This window comes from Pongo pygmaeus, chromosome 18 (assembly GCF_028885625.2).
Source record: "Pongo pygmaeus isolate AG05252 chromosome 18, NHGRI_mPonPyg2-v2.0_pri, whole genome shotgun sequence".
NCBI classification, from domain to species: domain Eukaryota; kingdom Metazoa; phylum Chordata; class Mammalia; order Primates; family Hominidae; genus Pongo; species Pongo pygmaeus.
Window position 1 is genome coordinate 70998616 of NC_072391.2, and position 24183 is coordinate 71022798.

Consider the following 24183-nt stretch of genomic DNA (forward strand, 5'->3'; position numbering starts at 1 on the left):
TGAGGACACTGATGGGACAGGGGCTGGCGGCTCCCCGCTGAGGGGTGTGGAGCTGAAGCCATGCGCATGGCGCCCAGGGCAGAGCACTCGAGGTGCCCCAGAAACCAGAATGGCAGCCCCTGGCCGGAACTCCTTCAGAGCACGGAGGTCCTTTGAAGGAAAGTTGCTACGGGAACACGAGAGACTAGTGAATCACTGTAATCACCCAGGGCCCATGACCAGGAGGACAGCCCATCTGGTTAAATAATTTAGGGGAGGGAAATGTTGACACGCGGCTATGGCCACATGAACACTGGGGCTGCTGGACCCAAGTTGGGCACGTGGCTTTAAGGCCAGAGGGGTCGAGTGTGGGCCCTGCCAAGGCCTCCGTGTCTTGGTCCAGCACCGACAAGGCAAAAGGGGAGGCTCACCGTCTGTAAACCGTGGGAATACACAGCAGCAGGAGTGCTCCCTGGCCTGGAACAAAGGGACTAGTTTGGGAATCATCACCTGAAGTAAAGGAAAACAAACAGCTTGGTGATCAGAACACGGGCAAGGGGCATCCGCAGACATTGTTGGGGCCGGAGTAGCTCTGGCCGCCTTACTTGGGTCCCAGCACTGCTGTCGCTCACCCGCCTCATTCCTCACAAGTCCCCCTGCAGTTTGCAGGGGAAAATGGCAGAGATGCAGGGATGCCTTTCCATTACCTGTCCCAAGACAGACTCAATCGCAGAGGACCCTGCGTGAGGTCACATGCCACAGGGTGAAGGGGTGTCTCTGCCCTGGGCATACAAGCTCCTGGGAATGGGTGGGAAGGGGAGCCAGCCAGGGAAGGGAGGTCTATGTCCCTTGCAGATGCCACAGAGCGTGGGAACATGTTCATGGGAACGTGAGCGCCGGGTCAGAAACCCAAGTTCTGGCCCCTCTGTGGCCCTGGCTGTGTGGCCTGGGACCAGTCCTTGGCTTCAGTTCCTTCCTGTCCCATGCGGGTGGCAGGGGCATGCAAGCGCAGGCAGGGCCAGGAAGCAGCGTGCCAGGCGGTGGCGGCCTCCTCGTGGGCAGGGCTGGCCTCCACGGGGGCAGCTGAGCACATCCTCAGGAGGAAATCCTGCTTAGAAGGGTCAAGCCCAGAGGGCTTCAAAGGGAGAGAAAGGTTACATCTGCAGTTCTCCAGCAGAGCCCAGGAGGCCCCAGGGCAGATAGGGTTCGGGGATGCCATTTCCCTGGCAGTATCAGCCAGGGAATGTATCAGCCAATTCAGAGCACCAGCCTTGGCCACGTCTCCCTGGGCACCAGGAATCTTTATATTAAAATCACCCCAGCCTGGACCTCAGGCAGCAGCTGGCCTGACTCCCACACTCAGGAGCTGCTGCTCCCAACTGGTTTCCGGGAACCTGCTGTTGGAGTCAGCCCCATGGACTTTCTCCACTGGGTCTGAGTTTGGGTCCAGGCTGCAGAACTATGGCTGCAGTTTCAAGGCCCTGCTTCCCTCTCGTACCCTTTGAGACAAACCATTGCCCTAGTAGGGTAGAACTAAGTGTGGATCACAGGCCAACACCATCCCAGCCAGGTGTGGTCAGTGCCATCCACCCACAGAGATGGCTCCAGGGGGAGAGTGGGGTAGAAGGAGCTGGCTACAGATAGGCTGCCCGGGAGCCACAGGAAGCTTCTGGAGAAACTCGCTGCAGTCCACACCAGAAGGCCCCGGTGATCTCTGCAGCTCAGGAGGTCCAAACTGTCTTCCCGGAAAAGTATGTCTAAGGCTCTGTGCTGTCTGGGCCCTGGAGCTTGTTGGGGGACAAAGGGGTGGGTGGGCAGCAGTGAGTACTTGGTACTGGGGTCAGGCTGCCCGAGGGGGACTTTGGCAAGGGCTCTCATCGGTGCCGCACATGGCATTCTCTGCTAGAAAGGGCTCTGGGCTGAAATCACAAGTGGCCCATGCTGAGGAGTTGAATGTACACGATGTTCCTAATATACTGTCATTTGTGGCCAGGATTAGGAAGGAAATGGTGATTCCGGCTTGGAGGAAATCCCTGTGGCAGGAGAGGGCAGGGGCCCAGCAGGGACCCAAGGGCTTGGGCACTTCTCAGCGCTTCTTGGAGTTGATTATCATGGAGACAACAAGATTTCCTTTAGTGACCAGTCCCTTTGTTTTCATTTGCACTGAGGATTCAGCATGCAAGAAGGTCCCTGCGGCCGTGCCAAGGCTTCATGGCCAGGGGATAATGGTCTCCAGGCAGGGGCCAGACCGGCCACACTCTTGCCCCTACTCCCCGCACCCAGCTATCTCTTCACGCCGGCCTTGCCCTACTTACACTGCCTTTTTATCCAACGCCAAGACGCTATCTCAGCAGAGTCCCCATCGGTCCTCCCTGCTATCTCGGCTTCAGAGCCTCCAGCACACGGTTACACGCCTGTCCCCAGCCCCCGCCATCTGACCTGCATCCAGCCGTATTCTGGGGTGTGTCTATGTGGGATAGAAGGCACAGCCTCTTTTCTGAGACACAAACGCAGACCTCATTGTGAGTCATACACCTGCCGAGTCCCCTCACAGGGCCTCCTTGCAGAATGTGAAATGCTTCCGCCAGAGCCAGACACCCGCCAAGAACCCTGATAACACAGTTCAGAACCTACCTGACTCTGAAGCCCCTTGGCCTGCAGTTCCATGTGCACGCCCAGCCCCATGGCCAAAGTAACCCAGGCCATCTTGTCCCTTCCTGGAGGTTAATTTTCTGTCCTACAAGCATTCATCTCCCCCATTGCCTGTAGGGGCCCAGCCCTAGGCCTTGTGGTGTAAGCTGAAAAGGAACCAGGGCTCAGGGAGGGCGGAGGGGCCAAGTACCACTTTAGGAAGGAAATTGGTGGGAACTAGCATCAGGTGAGGCAGGAGACAGGGGAGGGCTGTCCTGGGAAAGAGCAGGGGGCTTGAGTACCTGTGAATGGACACAGGGGACGGGCTGGTCAGGCTGAAAAGACACATGGAAAATAAGGCCAAGGTGGGTGCGGTGGCTCACGCCTGTCATCCCAGCACTTTGGAAGGCCGAAGCGGCAGATCACCTGAGGTCAGGAGTTCAAGACCAGCCTGGCCAACATGGTGAAACCCAGTCTGTACTAAAAATACAAAAATTAGCCAGGCATGGTGACGGGCGCCAGTAATGCCAGCCACTCAGGAGGCTGAGGCAGGAGAATCACTTGAACCTGGGAGGCAGAGGTTGCAGCGAGCCAAGATCACACCACTGCACTGGATGACAGAGCGAGACTCCATCTAAAAAAAAAAGGCCAAGCCAGCCCAATGGGCAGTTCAGAAAGCGGGGGTCAACTCGTTCCCTAGAGCAAGCCCCAAACTTAGGGTGAGGGACCTGCTAATCCTGGGGGGCTGACGCCCCAGCTGCCTCTGTGAGACTGTTTGGTTTTCTGTGGCAGCTCCCACCCAGATGAGATCTTCTCTGGAGGTCTCTAGATGAGCCCAGCACAGGTGTCTGGGACCTCCCAGAGCCCGATGGCAGCTCCTCTTGCACAGACGGACAGATGGCTAAGAGGACTGAAGGCCTCTTCCTGTGCTCCTCCTCCCTCCATCCCCTTTCCACCAGCTCCCTACAAAACCCAGAAAAACAAGTCCTGCATCCTCCTTCTCCCACCCCACTCCCTGCAAGAAACTTTTAAGTGTACCAGACACATCGACTGCATTAAACACGATGAATTTTTAAGGCATGAGTTGACAGGGTTACCATGGCTGCCTTTGCCCTGAGGGGCACACTGCCGAGGATTGATTGAAATAAATAAAACAGATTTACAGTTTTCATACTTGGAAGCAGAGAGTTGGAAGGGAAGAGAGCAGAGGGGGAGGGGCAGTGAGATTCTGGAGCATTCTGGACTAGAGATGGGAGGCTACTCCCTTCTCTCCCTATCCTAAGGTTATACTGACCCAAAAGCTGCTTTCTCTTTAAATTCCTAAAGGATCCCAGCTGTGGGGCAGGAACAAGGCAGAGAGGAGGCCCTTTTCCGGTGGGAGCGGTCCAGGCCTTCTCTGTAGTTTGTAGCCTTGATATTAGGTTGCACCTCAGATTTATTGGCCGTGAGACTCCAGGTGTCTCCTAGGAAAGCACTGGGGTCCATTGGCCTTGGACCACTGAAGGGGATGGATGTGGGCACCATCCAGCATCCAATGTAGAAAAGAAACAAGGGCTATCCAGGCGCGGTGGTTCACACCTGTAATCCCAGCACTTTGGGAGGCCGAGGGAGGTGGATCACTTGAGGTCAGGAGTTCAAGACCATCCTGGTCAACATGTCTCTATTAAAAATACAAAAATTTTCCTGGTATCGTGGCACATGCCTGTAATCCCAGCCACCAAGGCAAGAGAATCACTTGAACCCAGGAGGCGGAGCTTGCAGTGAGCTGAGATTGCGCCATTGCACTCCAGCCTGGGCGACAGAGTAAGATTCCGTCTCAAAAAAGAAAATCAACAAGGGTTCGCCCCTCTGTGCATGGTCAGTGAGCCACAGGCAGCTGGGGATGGAAATGAAGGAAGAAGGCCTGGCCGTAGGGAGAAGGGAGGGGCCTCTGAGCCAGGATGCCCTGCCCTCAGCAGGCACCTGAAGCCTGTTGCCCTCCTGCCGGTTTGCCCAGTCCTAAGGCCACTTGCAGAGAGACCGGTGGAGTCCACCCAGCTCACACTGTCCTCAGAATCAGCATCCAGCCCAGCCTCTGAGGGACCTTGAGCCAGGACTACCTGCCCAGTCACCCATGTAAGAACCCCATCCCCATCCAGATCTGCCAACAGCCTGCCAAGGAGCACAGCAATCACTGACCCCATGCCCCATGACACCCCCTGACCAAAGAGCTGGGCTTGCAGGCAGGGTCCCCACCGGGCCAGTGGGGCTAGAGAATTGGACCTGCTGGGGTGGGAGATGAGCGCCACCAGAGGGTCCTGGTGCCAGACTGGAGAAGCAGAGGCATGAAGAACCCGGTGGGGTAGTTGCAGGGGGTGGTTGGGCAGTAGGAGGAGACCTTCCTGTATCTGTATCCAGTGAGGCCACTTGTGTGACCTAGTCTAACAGGAGGTACCGAGCAAAATCACCCACACTCTTGCCTCTCATGGGGCCACCAACAAGGCTCCATTGGGAAGGATGTCCCATCGATGGCACGCGAGAGTGGACAAGGTGGAGCATAGGGGAAAACTGAGGAGCTGGGGTACACCCACCCCGCCTGGAACTTGCCAGCTGAGGCTTCTTCTGAGTCCTCTGTTCATCATGGGGAGGGCAGCGTTGCGGGGCCAGTGAGGGCTGGAGTAGAGACAGCAGCTGAGGGCATGCCAGGTGGGAGCAGGTGCCCCCAGCCTCCATGCTCATCTCTCAACCTTGCCGTCTCTTTTTAGGGTTTGAGTCCAGGGTCTCTCCCCGCCAGGCCAGCTGTTTTCCACGCTGCTGTTGGCTTATTGTTTGGGACAGTCAAGAATGTCAGAGGCCCCTGGGAGGGGATGGTTGCTCTGGTCTCCAGTTCCCCATGAACTTCTCTTGAGTTCATCTGATGCCCTGTCCACATCCCTGCCCTTGAGCACCAGGTTGGCCCACCTGGGCAGAGGGGCAGGCTGCGTCCACCAAGGGCCCTGCAGGCCAGCTGGCAGAAGGGCATTCCTGGGCCCTCGGCCTCTCCTCCTCCCAGGCTGAACACACCCTAAACACCCCCACCAAGGGTCAGATGCATCATCCGCGGCTGCCTTGGTCACCCTCTTAAAGAAGCCAGGCCCAAGGAAGGAGGGGTGGGGAGGGCAGAGCCTGCACCCAGTGAGTGCATGGGTTCCCGTCCCCAGCAGATGGCTCAGCGTCCTAACAATCACTGGGCAGGTGGGGGTGGGGGGCCAGTAGCATGCCCCTGCTTGGTGACCAGAGCCAGAGGAGGGTCCCCAAAGGGAGCCGGCACAAGTATCCCAAGCAAACAGCCGAGGGACCTGGGAAGGATCAGCCGACAGTGAGGATGGGGAAGTGTTTCTGGCCTTGGTCACTTTGCTGGTCCTGTTTTCAGAGGGTGCAGGGACATGAGGTCATGGGAAGTTTCATGTCTTCCCTGAAGCCACATGGCAGAGTCCAGCTTCCCTAGGGTGGAGCACGGCAGGGAGCCAGAATGTCAGCTCTCCACAAGGAGACCCAAGCTCCATCCTCTGCCCTCCTGGGCCTCACCTGCAGCACGGGGCCCTGCTCCTACAGATGCCTGGCGAAGGAGCCATTCCCCAGCTCCTCCTGAGCAGGCTCCGGCTGTCCCTAGCCTCTAACGTGCCAGGCTCTGCCCTCCCCAGGCTCCCATGATGAGTCTGTCCTAAAAGGAACTGCTCCCTCTCTCCCACTATGAGCTGGCCCTCCTCGTGCCCTGCTCCAGGCCTGCAGGAACTAACCAGGTAGGGAGAGGCCACTGGCCACAGCCAGCTGCACCCTCAGACAGCAGTGTTTGCACAGCCCCTCTTCTGTTGCTCTGCACACAGCCCCGGGCGAGAGGGGTGTTGGAGGGTAAAGCCCCCAGAAAGTCTTGTCCTCCAAACCAAGGCCTGGCTTTGCCCAAATCAGTGACCTGTCTTATACCTGGAGGAGATGCAGCGTGTGTCCCCTGCCCCCAACCCAGGACAGGACAAAGAAGACAGCGCCAGGCTCCAGGCTCCCGTCCATGCCTTTCTCCCACCGCCCCTTCTGCTACCATGAGGCAGGGCTCCTGCCAGCCTGGACCACATAAACTTAGGGCGTGACTGGCCAGTCTAGAGCCACCCAGACACTGCTGCACCTGCAAAGCCGGTTGACACCTTACTACTCCTGCCCATCCTGGCCCAGGTTTCACCTGAAGCAGGGGTTGTGCATGGATGCCAGGTGGGGGTTTGGGAGAGCATCTCCCACAGAGGCCTGCGGCTGTCCATGGCTGGCACCTGATGTGTGCTGATGCTTGCCAGTGTTAGTGATGGGAGGGACAGTGACATGAAGGCTCACACCAACCTGGCAGGTGTGGTGCAGTCACCTCCAGGCAGACGCTGCTCCAGAGCAGTGGAGAAGGCTGCAGGGGGATGCAGAGCCACGTCTCTCCTACCCTGATCTCAGCATGAGCCTTAGCCTTGGCCTTGGAGGCTGCCTCAAAGGGAATATTCATGGGCAAAGCTGTGTAGTCTCAGTTCTTAAGGCAAAGTGACCACCCCCTCTGCTGGCCTCCGGGAAGTTCAGAGCATGCCGAGGGCAGGTTGCTCTTCTGAGAGCTCCTGGGTATGTGGCAGAGAAACCAGAGAAGCTGGTCCCGCCCCCAGCACAAAACCAGACCTGGAAGAGGGAGCAGCTGTCCAGGCGGCAGCCGGCAGCCCAAGATGGGGAGGCAGAGCTGCGTCCACAGGGCCTCTGGGCTGTGTGTGAAGGACACAACCAGTGACACAGCCCCTGCTGGGCCAAAAGCTCCATTGCCACTGAGGGAGGAGCCTTCCCTAAATGGCGTGTGTCCTTGCCTTCTGGCCACATCCCCCCTGCCTGTGCCTGAGTCACCGGGATACACCAGAGGCCCCCTTACTGACTCAACACACTCCCCTGTGGACCCCTGCCCTCCTCCAGCCCCATGGTGGGCCTCCAGGGTGGTACAAGAGGTCCCCTATGCCCTCCCAGACCCTGTTCAGGTTCCCTCCCACCCCAGCTCTCTGCCTTGTTTCCAAGCACATTCCAGGCCATTGTCTCATGACGAATAGCGTTTTCATGCGGGTGTTGGAAAATATGGGCACATGTTTAATGCTTGCAAGCTGTGCTCCACTGTTGACGCTGCGCTTGGGAGCCAGGCAGGCAACTCAAGCTGGGCTGGGGCTCAGCAAAGAAGTGATGACGCAGCAGCCCTGCAAGGCAGCCATCTGCCAGGCCTCCGCTAGGCAGGGACAGCCCCTGGTGCCCACTCACAGCGGGCACTGGGGAAGCAGAGTGGTGAGGAAGAACTCAGGTTCTGGAAGTCGATTCTTCTAGGTCTGAATCCTCTGTTCCTCCTCCTCTGGTCAGCTGTGGGTCCTCTCTGAACCTCAGATTCCTCTTCTCTGCAGTGGGGTTGATAACCCTGCCCAGGTTGTGTGAGTTCTCAGCATGACACTGCAAGTGGAGCTAGCCCAGAGCCCAGTGCCAGGTGCGTGGGAACTCCGAGGCCACCTGTCTATACAGATCCCGGTGTGGACTGGGGACTGTAGTGGAAAAGGGGCCCTCTTTCCTCCCTCCCCAGCTTCCTGACTCAAGGGCCCACGTCTCACACCCTCTGCCCTGAGCCTTGCCTGTAGTAAGGGCCCCGTGAGCTGGCCAACACTTCCGCTATTATTAGTCTTCTTGAGGCTTTGCAACGCAGTGATCTGGGTTTTCCTTCTCCCCAAACCTAGGGTGACCTGGGGTCGAGGCAGGATGCGGCCCCCACCTCCTTCCCAGCAGTAGGATGGGAGTCGTCCTCAGTGGAGGCCCCTCCGCTGCCAGCCCCAGAGCAGCCTCTCCAGGCTCCTCCTCCTGGGGCAAGGGTGGCTGAGCGAGCGGCTGGAGCATGGCATGGCCTCAGCACTGCTCTCTGTGGTGCCTGCTCCCGGCCTCTCCTCTCCCTTTCCCTCTTGTGGTGCTTTAATTAGCGATGTTCAGAGGGAGACACCTCACTCAGAGGGAGACACCTCGTGAGGAGGCTTGTGCTCCAGAGTCTCCTGGGATGAGCTGGCTTCCCAGGCCTCTTCAGCCAGCAAGAGAGTGTAAGATCTGGGCAGGGCAGGGCAGGGCAGCCAGGCCAGGGCTTGGCCTGATGGGTGACAAGGGCAAAAATGTAACATCAGACTGCCGTTTTCCACACACCGGTGTTTGCACAGCACAAAGAGGCCTGCCTGGGCATGAACGGAGAGAATGCATTGGCCTGGCGGAGGGGGTGGGGGGTCAGTGCACCTACCGTTCTGTTGGGGAGACCCTTGCTTCTTGGGGATGAGTGCCCTGAAAGAACTAGAACTTTCTCTTAGAAGAGGCTGGTAGGAGGGGCCTGCGTTTCAGACTGAGGCTTCATCAGGACCTGAGGTTGGAGCCGAGGCCTTGATGTCTGGGAGGAGCCTGCCACGTGCCGTTCCTGGCCGAGCCATCTGGCCAGGGCAGAGCAGGCGGAGCCTCTAGGGCCACGTGGGCTTGGTGAGGTCAGGAACCAAAAAACCCAAGAGGCTGGAATGCCATGAGTGGCGGAGGGACAGCAAGAGGGAGGCTGGAGAGGAACCAGCGAGAGGTGTGAGACCCTGTAGGCCGAGGTGAGGGGCTGGGTTTGTTTCAGATCCAGGAGGAAGCCGCTAGCAAATCCCAGCAGGGAGGGGCATGCTGTGGTGGGCCTGTTTTAGGATTGTCCAGTTGGTGTGTGGAGGGTGGACTGTGGGGGCAGGAGAAGCAGCAGGACGCAGATCCTGAGATATGGGGAGATGGACCCGGCAGGAGATGCTGACAGCCCCCTAGGCATGGGGGCGGGTGTGTGGGCAGGGTGACCGTGTAGGATGTGCTCCCAGGGTAAGGCCCCCATACCTGCCAGTGGACCCGATAGAGGGACTGGGGGTCAGGATGACTCGTGGTTTGGGCCTGAGCAGCTGGGTGGGCAGTGCCACCGTTTACTGAGATGAGGAGGGGGGTGGCAAGTCTATGGGGACACCAAGGGTTGGTTGTGGCCCAGCAAGGTTTGAAATGCCTGCTAGGTGACCAGGCAGGGCCTTCCACCAGGCAAGCAGCTGTTCCATCTAGAGCCCAGCGGGGGCTCAGGGCTGGAGGGCACGTGTGGGAGTCACTGATTGGGACCACAGACTACCGAGAGGCACAGACTAGAGAGAGAAGAGCGGAAGGGCTACCCCAGCCCTGGGGGAGAGGTGGGAGGAAAACCAGGACAGGGTGGTGTCACTGGTGGCGAGAGAAGAGTTTCCAGAAAACTCCACTATTCCTGACCTTCTGTAACACAGTCAGCATTCCCCGGCTTCTCTGGGACACCAGGAGGCCTGGGTGCCCACTTCTTCTCACCAGCAGCCCCTCGTCCGTCCCTCCCTCCGCACCCTCGTCAGCCTGCCCTCACGTGGGCACCACCCTGCCCTCCGCTGCCACAGGTCCCGCCTGCCGGCCTGGATCCCTGGAGAGCGCTGCCTGACAGTGGCTCGGCTGTTGGCCTCTGTCATGGAGACGGCACCAGCTGCCGGCGACGGGCACTTGTGACCATTTGTCAGAACGCCCCCCTTCCTCCTGTGCCTGCCCTTCTGGAACATTTCTCTCCCACAGCCGTGGAGACAGGGCTCATGGAGGGGTTGGGGGACCGGGAAGGGCCAGGAAGCAGTGTCTGGGCTCTACAGCAGGGCCACCACCTCCTGGCCTTTGGCTTGAGGCTGCCTGGCTGGGCTTTCCCTCTGCGGCCAGCAGCTCCCCAGAGGAGCTGTGGCCCCTGAGGTACCGTGTCCCACACGCTGGCCTTACATGGCTTGTTCCTTGTCCTCAGGCTGCCCTCTGAGGACTTCCCCCTATTTCACAGATAGGTATTGCCCCTAATTAAGGTGGAGAAATTGTGCGGAGACATTGAGATCACACCGCTGGTAGTTGGGGACACCAGGCTGAGGCCTTCACCTCCCACCTAACCCCAGGGGAGCCCCCGGCACGGCAGGGTCCTGGTGGCATGTGCAGGGAGATGAAGTGGCCCTCGCTCATGCAGCCGCCACCCCCTCCCTGCGCCGCTTGTTTCTGTTTCTCGTGGTTTCTTGCCCAGGCCTGCAGGCTCCAGCTGAGGTAGGCTGGAACGGCCTGCCTACTGTTTGCGCTTTGTGGTCTGGCCTCTTTGTTACCAAATGCTCTGGGGTTGCTTTGGGGCTGGGGGTGGGGAGGAATCTTCTCCAGCCCGGCCCCAGACGCGTGGCTGGCATTCAGGGGCATTCGGGAAGCTGGGCCCAGGTCATGTGGAGCGGAGACTGAGTCCAGCGACCTGGGAGGAGAGGGAGGTGTTTCAGGCCTCCCACCAAGAAATGTGGCTCATGTCACTGAGCACCGGAGACCTTGGGGCCTCCAACGCCGTGTCGGACCTGTGGTGATGCTTCCCTGGAAACAGAACGCAGCATCAGGCACCGGAGCTTAGCCCCAGATGGGAGGTGGTGTGGGCAGGGGTGCCATGCTGCCGCCAGCCCAGCAGTCAGGAAGCACAGTGCTGCACACCACCCTCTCACCAGCCACCCCGCTCATGCCCCATCCTGCCTGCATCATGCTGTTTTGGGGAAGCTCCCGAATCCCTGGGACTCCAGCTGGGAAGCATTGCCCAGGCGCCCTTCCCCTGCAGGCCGGGCCTCCAAGGGCACATGGAAAAGCAGCGCGGATTCCTCCAAGCCTGTCCTCACCACCCACTTCTCACTGCTAGTGTCATCTGGCCCAGGGACCCTGGGGAATCTGCTTTTCTTCATCTTCTGGGTTCCCTTTTTTCCTTTTGTATAACAGGGAGGCTCCTCTTCACAAAGTCCAGTCCTTAACCCTGAACGACTCTTAATAGACAAGAGATGGGAAAGGGGTCATGGCCCAGGGACCAGCGAGCTAGACTCTGGCCCTAAGTGACTCTGCGACCTTGGTCAAGTCACTTCACCAGTTTCACCATCCGTACAGAGAAGAAAAAACTCAGGGTCATAACGCTGATCCCTCACGGATCTGTGCTCCAGGCCGCAGGGTACAGCCCGAACAGCGCAAATCCCTGACCTCGGGGGCTTCCAGGAGGCGGAGTGGGGCAGTAAACAGGTGACCGATGTGTGGAGAATTGGCTGGATGAAGATGAGCTAGAGAGAAGAAAGCCTAGCAGGGGACAGGCGTGTCTTGGCCTGGGGTGGGGGGCATTGCCCAGGCATGTGGGAGTTCAGGAAGGTGACAAGGTCCCAGGGACTATTTTGGGTAGCTGGAGGCCCAGCTGTTTCTCTTGTGCCGGGGGATTAATATAGCATGGGGCACTCTGGCGTGGCTAGGCCCAGGTAGGCAGTGCTGGGAGGCCTGGAGGCAGGTGCAGCATTCCCCCGACCCTTCCCCGCCCCCCCGCAACCACAGGCCTCAGAGTCACGGCTCCACATCGGCCTCAGGAAAGAGCAGGTTTCCCCAGGACGCTGCAAAACCAAGAAGAGGCCTCCCAGGCTGAGACGCAGAGGCTTCCAGGTCGGCCTGCGCCCTGACCCCGCTCTGCCTGCTCTCCAGGCAGCTGTGCCTCCTGCTGAACGCGGAGAACATCTTCCACTCAATGGCAGACATCCTGCTGCGGGAGGAGGACCTCAAGTTCGCCTCGACCATGGTCCATGCCCTCAACACCATCCTGCTGACCTCCACGGAGCTCTTCCAGCTAAGGAACCAGCTGAAGGACCTGAAGACCCTGGTAGGCTGCGTCTGGGACTCCATCCTCAGGCGTGCTCCTGCATGCCAGGGGGCTCACCCTGTGTGAGCCCGCCCCTCGGCTGGCCCCAGGAGGCTCTCAGGGAGAAGACGGGGTTGAAATCGAGACTTCCCCTGGTCCACTGGGAAATAGGGATCCCGGGTGAGTGGCTGCGCAGCACTAACCACGGGTGCGTTACGTCACCCACACTGAGGTCTCTGCCCGCAGGAGGATCCACGTGTCTACCCTGACCCCCCAACAGCCCTGCCTCTTCCATTGGTTGACACCCCAGTCCCACTCCAGGCACGCCCCCTTGAAAACAGAGGCTCTGCTGGCCATGGGCCCACCCTGCGGGGCAGTGCCACCCTCTCAGGGCCAAGCCTCTGAGTTATAACCTTGCTGGCGAATCGGGTTAACAGCTCTTCTCGCCCTCCTTGGCCTGGCCCCTCTCTCCCACAGCTGGACACATCTGGCTCCTAAGGCACCTGTCATAAGCCAAGGTGTCAAGTTTGTTGCCCATCCGTCCCAGGCTCTGGATGAGGATGCACCAACGACTGGTCAGAGAGAGCAGAAAGGACACTCACTCACTCTCACTCCCCTATGAACAAGGAGAGACACGGGTCCCAGGCCTCTCGTGTCCCAGCTGAGGGTGGTGGCTGCAGAGGCCGTGCAGGGACAGGCACCGTCCTGGAGGCAGGGACTCCAGGGGTTTCATTTCCCAGGTCCCCTGCCGGCTCAGACCCTGCTGACACCCTCCCCAGGAGCCTCAGGGATATCCAGGCCCATGTCCAGGGGCATCTGGGGCCAAGTGGCTCTGCACGATCCAGGCCACAGCCCTGCCTCCTTCCTGTGGTTCCTTCCAGACATTTGCAGAGGCCTTAAGAATTTTCCTCGGGGACAAGGGCTCCCCCAAGTGTGGGCTGGGTTCCTGGGTGGTTTCCAAGTGTTCGAGGTGGCCTGCAGAGGTGGGGAGGAGATGGCATTTAAGTGTGCTCCCTCCCTTCCCTGCCCACTCCCCATCACCCTCCCAGTCCCATGGGGCTCCGGGACCACAGAGTTCTTTGGGGGGTGGGGGAGACAATTACTGTGATTTTGCCGAGGGCAGACATGCCAGCACAAAGGACGGCCACTCCCAGCCAGGCCCTCGCAGCCACCACATAGCTCTGGGACTGGGAGGTAATGACAGGGTCTGCGGAGGAGCTGTCAGCGTTTCCTTTGTGATGGCTCGTTCCCAGCCGGGTTGCCAAACAGCCGGGGTGCTAAGCTGGCTCTGGCTGCCCCCGACCGAAGGCCCCTGGGACTTAGACCTGTGGTCCTTCCCTCAGGTCCCTACGTGGACCTGGAGGGGGCAAGGAGCAGGGGTCTCCTCACGGCTCATGCCTCTTCCCCCACAGGAGAGCCAGAACCTGTTCTGCTGCCTGTACCGCTCCTGGTGCCACAACCCAGTCACCACGGTGTCCCTCTGCTTCCTCACCCAGAACTACCGGCACGCCTATGACCTCATCCAGAAGTTGTATCCTTCCTCTCACTGTGGTTGGAGTTGGGCCACTGAGGGGCAGAAGGGGCCGGCTGCCCCCTTTCTTTCCACCCAACAGGCGGGCCCAAGTGCCATGCTTCTGTCCCCACCCCTCCACTCAGCCTCAGGGCTTGTGACATCAGGGCTGCCAGGACACTGGGAGGGGAGGGATGTATTTGGGAGAGCGAGGCTGGCAGCAAAGAGGGGCTCCTGGAGGGGAGCTGGCCCGGGAGAAACCCTGTGGGTTGGGATTGGGACTGAGTAGGCCCAGCCCGGCGGGTGCCAGCGGGTGATGCTGGACCATCTTGCTGGGGTAAGAGAGAACCCCAGCTCCTGCCCCTGGGAGAAGGTGGCTGCCCTCTGCTCATTGCAGTTCCTCCTGGGCCTGGTGGGGTGTGGGGGAGAAGGCCCGGAGCTGGGAATATGGGTGGATGGCTGGGTGACCCTGCAGGCTTCAGCCCAGGCGTGGGCCTTCGGGGGCCACAGAGCTAGAGCCCGACAGGCTTCAGGATGACACACTGGGGAGAAGCAGGCTGGGCGGAGGCCTCGGAAGCAGGAGGCACCCATGCTTACCTGAGCACCACGCTCCTCAAAAGGCATCCGGAGTTAGATGTTTTGTTTTGTTTTTTGAGACGGAGTCTCGCTTTGTCACCCAAGCTGGTGTGCAGTGCGGCGATCTTGGCCCATTGCAACCTCCGCCTCCTGGGTTTAAGTGATTCTCCTGCCTCAGCCTCCCAGGTAGCTGGGATTACAGGTGTTCACCACCATGCCCGGCTAATTTTTGTATTTTTAGTAGAGACAGGGTCTCACCATGTTGGCCAGGCTAGTCTCAAACTCCTGACCTCAAGCGATCTGCCCACCTCGGCCTCCCAAAGTGCTGGGATTACAGGTGTGAGCCACTGTGCCTGCCTGGTCAGATTTTTTTTAAAACACCAAGAGGCAAACTAGCCCCATCCATGGGTGCCTGACATGTAGCCCAGGATTGGAGTGCAACATGACCAGCCAGGAGTTGGGAGTAAGGAAGAAGAGGCCAGGAGGTGCCTCAGTGGAGGGCTAGGTGTGGCCCTGCCTGGCTCCCCACAGTGTGCCTGCTTCCCTTCTACAACCTGGATTTGCTCCTCTCAGCCACTTCTGTCACCCGGAGACTGGTAGGCCACTGCCCAGCGCCGCAAGCCTGCTGCAGCCCTGCTGGCAGGAAAGGAGAGAACCCTTCCTGCCCGGCCCTCCCTCAACAGGCTGCAGCGCTGTGATAAGAGCCTCTCCCAGCCCGGGAGGGTGCAGAGGAGACAGCTGCTAGAGCGGAACCTGGAACTCCCGAACAGGGGGGTTCCATTTAGGACAGAAAGGCGAGGAGCAGAGAAGAGCCTGGTGTCCTTTGTGCGCCAAATCCTGCTTCACCACAACCAGGCTCTGTGCACAGGAAGCCAGGTGCAGGTGGGGAGGGCGCGTGGTGCTCTGAGCTGTGGCTGTGCAGGCCCAGCAGACAGACTTGCCTTGACTGCACACCCAGTGGGGACCTGGAGGTCACCGTGGACTTCCTCGCAGAGGTGGACAAGCTGGTGCAGCTGATCGAGTGCCCCATCTTCACGTGTAAGAACCACCTCCCACCACGCCTCGCGCCATGAGTCCAAGGCTGCCCTGGTGTGGGGTGGGTGGAGCCAAGCTCCAGTTGGTCTCTTTTGGCTGGGGAGGGAGGAAGAGCAGTCACCCCAGGGAAGCTTCTGGAATGTTAAGAATGTGAGACCTAGAATCCCAGCACTTTGGGAGGCTGAGGCTGGAGCATCTCTTAACGGCAGGAGTTCAAGACCAGCCTGGGCACCATAGTGAGATCTCATCTCCACAAAATTTTTTAAAAATTAGCCAGGCATGATAGTGCATGCCTATAGTCACCACTACTCAGAAGGCTGAGGTAGGAGGATCACTTGAGCCCAGGAGGTTGAGACTACAGTGATCTGTGACTGCACCACTGCACTCCAGCCTGGGCAACAGAGTGAGACCCTGCCTCAGAAAAAGAAAAAAAGACTGGGCTGATAGGCCTGCACGGCCAGCCGGAGCAGGGCTGGGGCACGTGGCGTCAGAACCTGGGTCCTGCCTGTATCCCTCACAGTGAGTCTCGTGGACAGGAGCCAGCGCTGACAGCAGAACCCCCTTGAAGGCTGATACCAGGCGCCTGGACTGTCCCCAGCCACCCCTCCGGGCCCGCTGCCTCTGCCCTGGCTCTCTAAAGTTGTGGGTCCCCCGGGTCCCTCTGCAGGTGCTCCTGTTGGCCCAAGAGCCATGCCTGCACCTCTCTGAAAGAACAGTTGGCATTTGCTGGGAGCCAGTGGGCAGGAGCTGCCTGCTTAGTAACACCCAGGCTGAATGTGCAAAAGTGGCAGCTGGCTGGGGCAAGCACAGCTCTCAGCACCTCAACATACACACTTTGAATGACGCTCATGTGTTTATAATGTGCAGAGAAGCCAGGAGGCCACTCTGCTGCTGGCCACCTTCCCTGCCAAGCTGGCCACCCGGCCTCTCACACTCTCTGGCAGCGTCTCTGACCCGCCGGGCCTAAGCCCATCAGCCTGAGCCCTAGAGCCCGAATTGAACGCAGGGGCTGAAGAACACCCGTTCCCATCCCCTCCTGAGCCCCCTTCAAAGGGCAGCCTCGTCAAGCAGCAGGGTGCCTTAGGAACTGATGCCCTGGAGACAGAAGAGCAGGGGGGAGACCCTGCTCTCCGCAGAGTGCACTAAAGCCTGTCCCAGGTGTGCCCAGCCTGACACTTCCCCGAGGGCCTCCCAGGGACACAGGCACCCACACAGCCGCCTGAGGTCAGGTCCTAAAAAGACCCTGCTCCTGCTGCTGGTCTGTCCTGACTCATCTCTCCAGTTGTACATTCTTGGCATTCCAGAAGCATCCCTGGGATGATTGCCCTCCCTCCCTGACCCTGGAGGAACTCCAAGCACCTTCTCCTGAAGCCCAGGGCTTTGCTGGGGCAGGGTAACAGGAGAGACACACCCTGGTCTCGCCCAACACCGTCCCAGCCCTGAGTCGCTTGGATCTTAGAGGTGGCTGGTCTGGCCACAGGCAGTGCCCGCTTCCCAAAGGCCCAAAGGGAAGAAAGGACTGGAAACAGGCTCACGCTTCTGCTGGGCAGCCAGGCCTAGGACAATGGTGGTGGGGGTCTCCTCTGGAGGGCGCCAGGAGGCCTCCATTCCTCTGCTCTCTGCTCACCAACACCCTGGCCCTAAGGCCTGGTGCTCAGGCCCCCTGTGTCAGCGGGACCCCCTGTGTGGCTCCAGGGGTGACATAGTCCCTCTCCCAAAGCACATGGCACGTCCTCCGCAAACAATGCCTGGACTGGGCCTAGGGACACAAGAAAGTAGAAGCCAGTGATTCTCCTGGAGAGGCTCACAGGAAAAAGTGAGCCTGTTTCCAATCCCGCCTCCCCTGTGCGCCTTGGGGAAGCTGGGACTGCCTTGTGGTACAGCCAGCCACCAGCGGGGTCCGTGCTGCAGCTTGGGCTGGAATGAGTGCTGGGCAGCCCCCCGGGTGCGTCTCTTTCCCCCGTCAGGGTGGTGGCAGGGCTGGCATGTGAGCCGGAGCCCCAGAAGCACCTCCCAGACGCTCCGGGGCTTTTGGTGTGTGTCTCGCTACACACAAAAGCGTTTTTCCATCCTGCCCTCTCTTAAAGCTGTCCTAATCCACCGTCTTTCTCTCCAGCACACCCTATTTATAGCTCTCCCGTGCTGGCACGTGTGGAGCCGACTGGAGAATATGTTACGCTACAGGCCCGGAGCCCTCGTATCACCAGGGAGGCAGCTGAGCGGGGGGCGGGGAACAGACCAGGCCCCACAGCATGTCTCGGGGTCGTGGGGCTAAGGTGACTGTTGGGAAGATCAGACAGGCAGGTGGGCAGGTGGAAAGGAAGATGAGATCATGGAAACGGCTAGGACACTCCTGGGGGAGGCAGAGGCAGCACGACTGGCTGTGAAGGAGTCCCTGACTCGCTGGAAGCCACAGCCACCTGGCTGGGTCCACACAGCTGGGTCCTTGGGCTGTGGGTGCCATGGCGCCAGGTCCCAGGTGGTCCTGGCCAGTCGGAGGCAGGAAGTGTGGGCTGGGCGTGTCCCAGAGCAGTGCCAGGTCCCTGACCCCTGCCCTCTGCCCACCCCAGATCTGCGCCTGCAGCTGCTGGACGTGAAGAACAACCCCTACCTGATCAAGGCCCTCTACGGCCTGCTCATGCTCCTGCCGCAGAGCAGCGCCTTCCAGCTGCTCTCGCACCGGCTCCAGTGCGTGCCCAACCCTGAGCTGCTGCAGACCGAGTGAGTGCCGGCTGGGGACTGCTACCCCCACCCTCCGAGCAGGGACAGGCCCAGAGGAGCCTGGTGAGGAAGGGCCGTGCCAAGGGCTGCTGAGGCCTCCCTCACTTCAGCATCCCACCCCTTTTGTCACTGTGGCCACCATCCCCCCAGCAGCCACTTGCCCCTTGGCCTCTTGTATCCACATCAGAGCACCAAGCAAGGGATTCTGGGAGCATTCACACGGTGGCCGGGAGTAGCAACACTTCCAGGCAATCAGGGTCCAGCTCAGTGAGGCTATGCAAAATCTAAAAACTCTGAGGGCATCTGGAGTTACCCAGACAGAGGACCCTGGAGAGAAACTCCGGGCAGGGGGAGGAGTTCCTGCCCCAGCTTAGAGATGGGGGCCCCAGTGGCTGTCTGTCCTGGGCACCTCCCAGGCCTCACATAGCCCCTCCCCACCCTGTCTGTGGCAGAGGCTCAACCCTGGGTCACTGGGAGACCCCATCATTTCTAGGACCTTCTCAGCCACTTCCGGGGTGGGGTGGGAGGCAGGGGTGCACTCAAGGCTCCCCTGCTCAGGTCCTGCCCATGGAAGGAACAGGTCCTAGGCACACCTCCACCAAGAGGCCCAGCTTGGCAGCCTCTGGTCAGAGGGGTGCCGGCTCCCACCCTGAACCCACGGCTGGCCCCTACCCCAGAGCCTGTAGGGCTGTGTCTATATTTGGTAACCCTTGGAGGCTTTGCCTCATCCACAGGCATTTGGCATCCGAGATGGAAAATTTCACTTGTCAGGTCGCCATGGAAACCAGCAGAGCCACTGAGAAGATTTACGCTGAATGGAGCGCGCCCAGCTTGCATCAGATGCCCTGTGTGTCTAGAATTCCCTCCCAGGCTGTTAGAGCCACTCAGCAAGCCTGGCGCCTTGCTCCAGCAAAGGGCCTCGGGTGCTCGCCTTTGCGATGGATACAGGCAGCCTTGAGACAGGCCTGCCCGGAGGCCCTGTGCCCTCCACACCGCTGGCATCAGCTCCCTCCCCACCCAGAGTGGCCCTCCGGTGTCTGAGTGTGGGGCACCTGATAGGCTCTCTGCCCCAGGCCAGCTGGAGAGGCTGAACCCCTAGAAAGTGTGGCCCCAACCAAGACAGGCTCATGCCTTCCCTGCCCCATTCCCCCAGAAGGCAGTGCCCTGCAGTGGCAGGACTAGGCCTTGAGCCGGCTGCCACCCCAGCTGCTCGGGGTGCCCAGAAGACAGCACCTGATGCAGTGTCCCCAGGGGAGCAGGGTCAGCCATGGAGTGGGGCACGCGTGTGGGTTCCTGGGGCCGGAGTGCTGTCAGCTCCTGAGAGACTCCGAGAGAGGCCCAGAAGCCGCACCAGGCCTCACTGGCCCAGCCTTTGCTTTGGCCCTTCTAACGCCCCATAGTGTTAGGGTCAACCTGGCAGGCACCCGGGAGGGGAAGGTGCAGCCGGAAGCAGGGAGGAGGCAGGAAGGGCTGCTTCCCTGTGACCTCCAGTCTCCCTGTGGGAACCAGCCTGCCTTCCTGGGAGTCCTCCTGGCCAGGGAGCTGGCCCTGCCTCTCCCAGGGCTCCGCGTGCTGATCTCCTTGTCTTGGGAGGAGAGCAGAGGCTCAGAGCAGTCATACTCCTCAAACCAGGGTAGAACAAGTTTGCAGAGGGAAGCTGGGAAAATGAGGCTTTCCTCAGAATCTCCCATGGTCAGTCAGGGAAGTCTTGAGCCAAGGGGTTGAGGCCTCTGGGTAGAAGATTCTGAGGGTCATGGATGCTTTGCAGGCCTAGAGTAGGATCTGGTGTGAGCTCCGCCATGGATTTACTGTGTGACCTCCAGCAAGCCCAGTGCCCTCTCTGGGTTCTTGGTTACTTAGTCAGTAAATGCACATTTAGACTAAATGGGTGTGTGAGGCACCCCCTAGCCTTCAATGCCCTGGACCCCCAGCCTTTCTTTGCAATGACCTAGGAAGAGATACCATAGATAGGGGCACAGAAGCAGTGGGCATGCCAGGGGCCTTCGGAACAGCTGGGGGAGGGGTCAGATTGCAGGGTGGGGCCCGGAGGACGGCTCACACCCTGGGAAGGGAGCTGCGGACAGTCCCAGCCCTGGGAGGGGCAGACAGCTGGCAGACAGGGTCGAGTTGCGGGGCAGGCCTTGGAGCCGGGAACAGCTGGGAGAGTTTGTACACTCCTCGCCCATCCCTGGTTCTGTGTGCTCCAGGCGCCATCAAGGCCCTGGGGACCACAGCTCCCCCACCCCCTGGCTTCTGGGCCACTCCCCAGGGACTGTCTCCTCAGTAAGGCAGGAGGGAACCTCTAAGAAAAAGCTGGCAACAGGTGCATGGGTGGGATGGCAAGAGTGAGAGCCGGCCCTGAGTCCTGGACTCGCCACACTGTGCTGTGGGCTGGCTGGCCTCAGCCTCGGTGCCCGAGAGTGGTTATGAACCTACAGAAGATGTGCAGGGCCTGAGAGCGGCCATCTGCATTAGGTGGGGCAGGAAGAGTGGGCCTGACCTCTGTGCTCAGCAGCCCAGGCAGTGTCACCCACCCCCAGTGACACAGCCTGCCCTGCTCCCAAGATCTCAGGCCAGGAAGGGTCTTCTCATCATAGGGAGCAGGACTTCTTGCCACCCTAAGGGCCCACCCCCACCAACCCTGCCACACCGACACCATCTCCCCGGGTTTGCCATCCAGTGCTGAAAGCATCTCTGTAAAGGCCCGTAAGCTCCCCTAACCTAAGGCCTTGGCTTGCCAGGAGTGTCATGGGGAGCAACGCACAGACCTGTGGGTGCCCAGCATCAGAAGACACACTTTAGGGTCACACGTGTGGCCTTGGCCTAAGTGGGTTAGAGGAGCATCTGGCCACAGCCTGGACTTAGGGCTGCAAGCTCCGGGGTGGCCGTTGGCTTCCTCAGAAGTCCAGGCTTCTCTCTTGGAGCAGTGGCACCTGGGCCCCAGGGTTACTGTGCCTGGGAGGTCCCTTCCCAGTAGCAACCACAGCCTAGAACACTGCCCACAGCCTGGCCCTCTAGAATGGGCCCCACCCGGCTGCTTTTGATCTTTGTTGAACTAAAGTCAGCTGAGCCCCGCTAGGGAGGCAGGAGTGCCAGGCCCAGAAAAGCAGCAGCCGCAGCCATAGACACGTCCAAGATGTTTTCTGGTGGTGCATCTTTAGCAGGGAGGCGGGAAGGGAACAGGTGTGGGCAGGCAGAGCTGAGCAGGGGTGCAGGAGGCCGCCTCCAGGCCCCAGATGGCATCTCAACTGTGGGAAGAGTCCCCCTGCCCCGGTCCTGCCCAGCAGGCTGGTGGGCCACCTGAAGCAACTGTCAGGCTCTGGCCGTTGATTCTTCCTGCTGGACTGAACTCATGGCCAAGAGTTCGGTTTGGGGGAGCTCCATTGTGTCTCCCCCAAAGTGGCCTCCTTTATTTCCACCCTCAAGCTGCTGGGCCCCGGCTGGCCTCACGTTGGAGGGGCAGAACTGTAGCCACAGTGGCACCTGCCAGGTACCTAAGCTGGGGCTGGACACCAGGTGAAGCTCTTACACATCGTGTCAAGGCATCTTGGCAGCCACCCCAGGGCCGCTCCTTAGGCAGCCCTCGCTTTGCAGACGAGGAAACAGTCACGTGCTCAAGTCACACCACTAAGAAGCGGTGGAGTTATGGTTGGGTCCAGGTCTGTCTAGATCCTGTGCTCTGCCACTGCCTGCACCCCCACCTCCCGGCCCTGCCAATTGGCATCTTTTCATAAACTTGAAGGGCCCCAAGATTCTCTGCTTAGCTGAGCAGCCCACAGTCTTCCTGAGACCCCTTCCCAGGGCCACCAGGCCTCAGGACCTGGAAACAGATAACTTCCTAGCCCACATGGATCTGCTCCTCCAAACCAGTGAGGCCAAAGGGAGGGAGCAGAACATTTCATGAGACACTGCTGGAGGGTGAGTAGGAATGGGACAGGAGCCCAAGGGGATCTCATCCCCAGGGGCAAGCTAAGCACTGGGCTTGACAGGGACAGCAAGGCTACCGCATTGCACGATTATAGGGAGCATCATGCACACTAGCTGTGCAGTGCACAACCTGTGTTGCTATACAGAGCAACTGGAGAGGGTGGCAGCAACAGGAATGTAGGAGCTATAGCCATGTCCAGTGGTGAGACCAGCATTCCTCCTCCCAGGGACAGTGAGTGACTGCAGGCCTTGGGGCCCCAACACTCAAAAACAAATGTCCTGCCAAGTGGAGGGCCCAGCAGAGGCTCTTCAGCACTTCTCATTTTCCCCAGTCCTAGCCCTGCCTCTCAGAGAAAGGGCCAAGCTGCCACCTCCCCCGTCTCCCCCGACCCTGTTCCAGGCCCCAGCTGGCTTCCTGGCTGGCTGCTATCCCTGGCTTTCACCCCAAAGGGAGCCACTCGTAAACAGGAAATGCTTCCCAATGCGATGCCTGCTCTGGGCGCCATCGCCAGCCCACAGGCCGGGGGCAATAGCCAAGCAGCAGTGTTGGCTGTTCCCACCAACTGCGGAAGAGGGGGATGCTCAGGGGCTTCCCAGCTCTGGGGCCCGCCATGAGGGAAGAGTTGCCAGGCCTGAGACAGACGCCCAGAGGCCGAGCCCACCAGCCTGTGGCTCTGCCCCTGACCCCACTGCCCTCCAGCAGTAACCCCCCTGTGAGCTGATCCCTGACGCTGAGCATTTCTGCTCCCTCTCCCCAGAGACAGTCTAAAGGCAGCCCCCAAGTCCCAGAAAGCCGACTCCCCTAGCATCGACTACGCAGAGCTGCTGCAGCACTTTGAGAAGGTCCAGAACAAGCACCTGGAAGTGCGGCACCAGCGGAGCGGGCGTGGGGACCACCTGGACCGGAGGGTTGTCCTCTGACAGGCCTGGGACGGAGGAGGGCCCACCGAGTGGTCCCATGAAGCACTCAGGGTCGTCACGCCCTCCTGAGGAGCTCAAGGACCTGCCTGTCAGGACCAGGGCTGGGCCTGACTGCCAGCCCAGGGCAGTGTTGGGGCCGGAGGCTGCTATGTCTGCCCAAGCTCCTCTCAGAGTCCAGTCCCCAGGCCTCCAGCGCTGTGGGCTGCACCCTGGCATTCAGGCAGAGCTGGCTGCCTACCCTGTGGGGGGCTATAGCCTCAGAGACCACTCATCCTCTGGAATCAACCTCTTTCTAATACCCTCTTGGAAAAAGAGCTTGCCCCTCCTGCAGCACACCAGAGCTCTGGCCTTGTGTGTACATGTATACATACGTGAACACATGCCTACGTGTGTGTGTATGTGTGTGTACTTGTATGCACGCAGGCACCAGCACAAAGATCTGAATGATGCACCCCACCCCCACCCCAATAAAGAAATAACAGAAAACCCTCAACCCGAGCCAGCCTGCTCCTTCCCAGCTGACACCTGCAGCTGCCCAGGGGCCTCACCCTCTGTCCTGGAGATCGAGTCTCATGATGGCCCCAAGGAGTACTGGCTGCCCCAGGGCCTGGTCCCTGCACTCAACTGAGTGGTCACTCACTCTAAGCCATGGGCTTAGAGCCTAGGTCCCCACCTCTGGAACCTGCACCCTCCTAGAGAGCACCATGCACTGCCTGCCCTGGAATCCTGAACCCTGCCTTCCCCAAGCCCCTAATCTGCCTTTCTCATCCTGACTCCCTGGGGCAATGGGAGTTCTCCACTGGGGAGATGGGACCTGAGCCCCAGGAGTTCCTGGATGAAAGGGCAATGCACACTGCAGAACACTTTGCAGATCACAGGGCAAGGGGAGGAAAAGCCCAGAGCCGTCCAGGGAGGGGCAGGTGCCCCAACCACTGCTTCCGCGGAAAGCCCCTCCTCACCGGCAGGAGCACCACCTTCCCCCAGGCTTTGGGAACCCTGGGCTTGGTCTCCTAATGAGCTTGTAATTGGCTCCCTCGGGCCCATGGAGTAGGGGAGAAGGAGCTTGTGCCTGCTCTTCCCCAGAGTGCGCCCCCACCATCATGCTGCCGCCCAGGGTGGGTTTCCCTGCCTGGAGTCTCCAGGACAGGCTGCGCTTGACATTGCTACCCCATGCACGTGT

At 59.9% G+C, this 24183-nt stretch overlaps 1 protein-coding gene across 2 annotated transcripts in view; it reads left to right on the top strand.

The window, feature by feature from the left end:
• The window catches only part of VAC14 (VAC14 component of PIKFYVE complex), a 113161-nt gene extending 89665 nt beyond the window's left edge, over window positions 1-23496 (top strand). The window contains exons 15-19 of one of the 2 annotated variants that reach the window (XM_063654521.1): window positions 12160-12334; window positions 13726-13844; window positions 15358-15437; window positions 18005-18155; window positions 18927-23496. In XM_063654521.1, coding sequence (XP_063510591.1) covers window positions 12160-12334; window positions 13726-13844; window positions 15358-15437; window positions 18005-18155; window positions 18927-19113 — 712 coding nt within the window. In that variant the 3' untranslated portion in view covers window positions 19114-23496. The remainder of the gene's footprint in view (window positions 1-12159; window positions 12335-13725; window positions 13845-15357; window positions 15438-18004; window positions 18156-18926) is intronic. The other variant, XM_054453755.2, reaches the window with a different exon arrangement.
• Window positions 23497-24183: the final 687 nt, after the last annotated feature.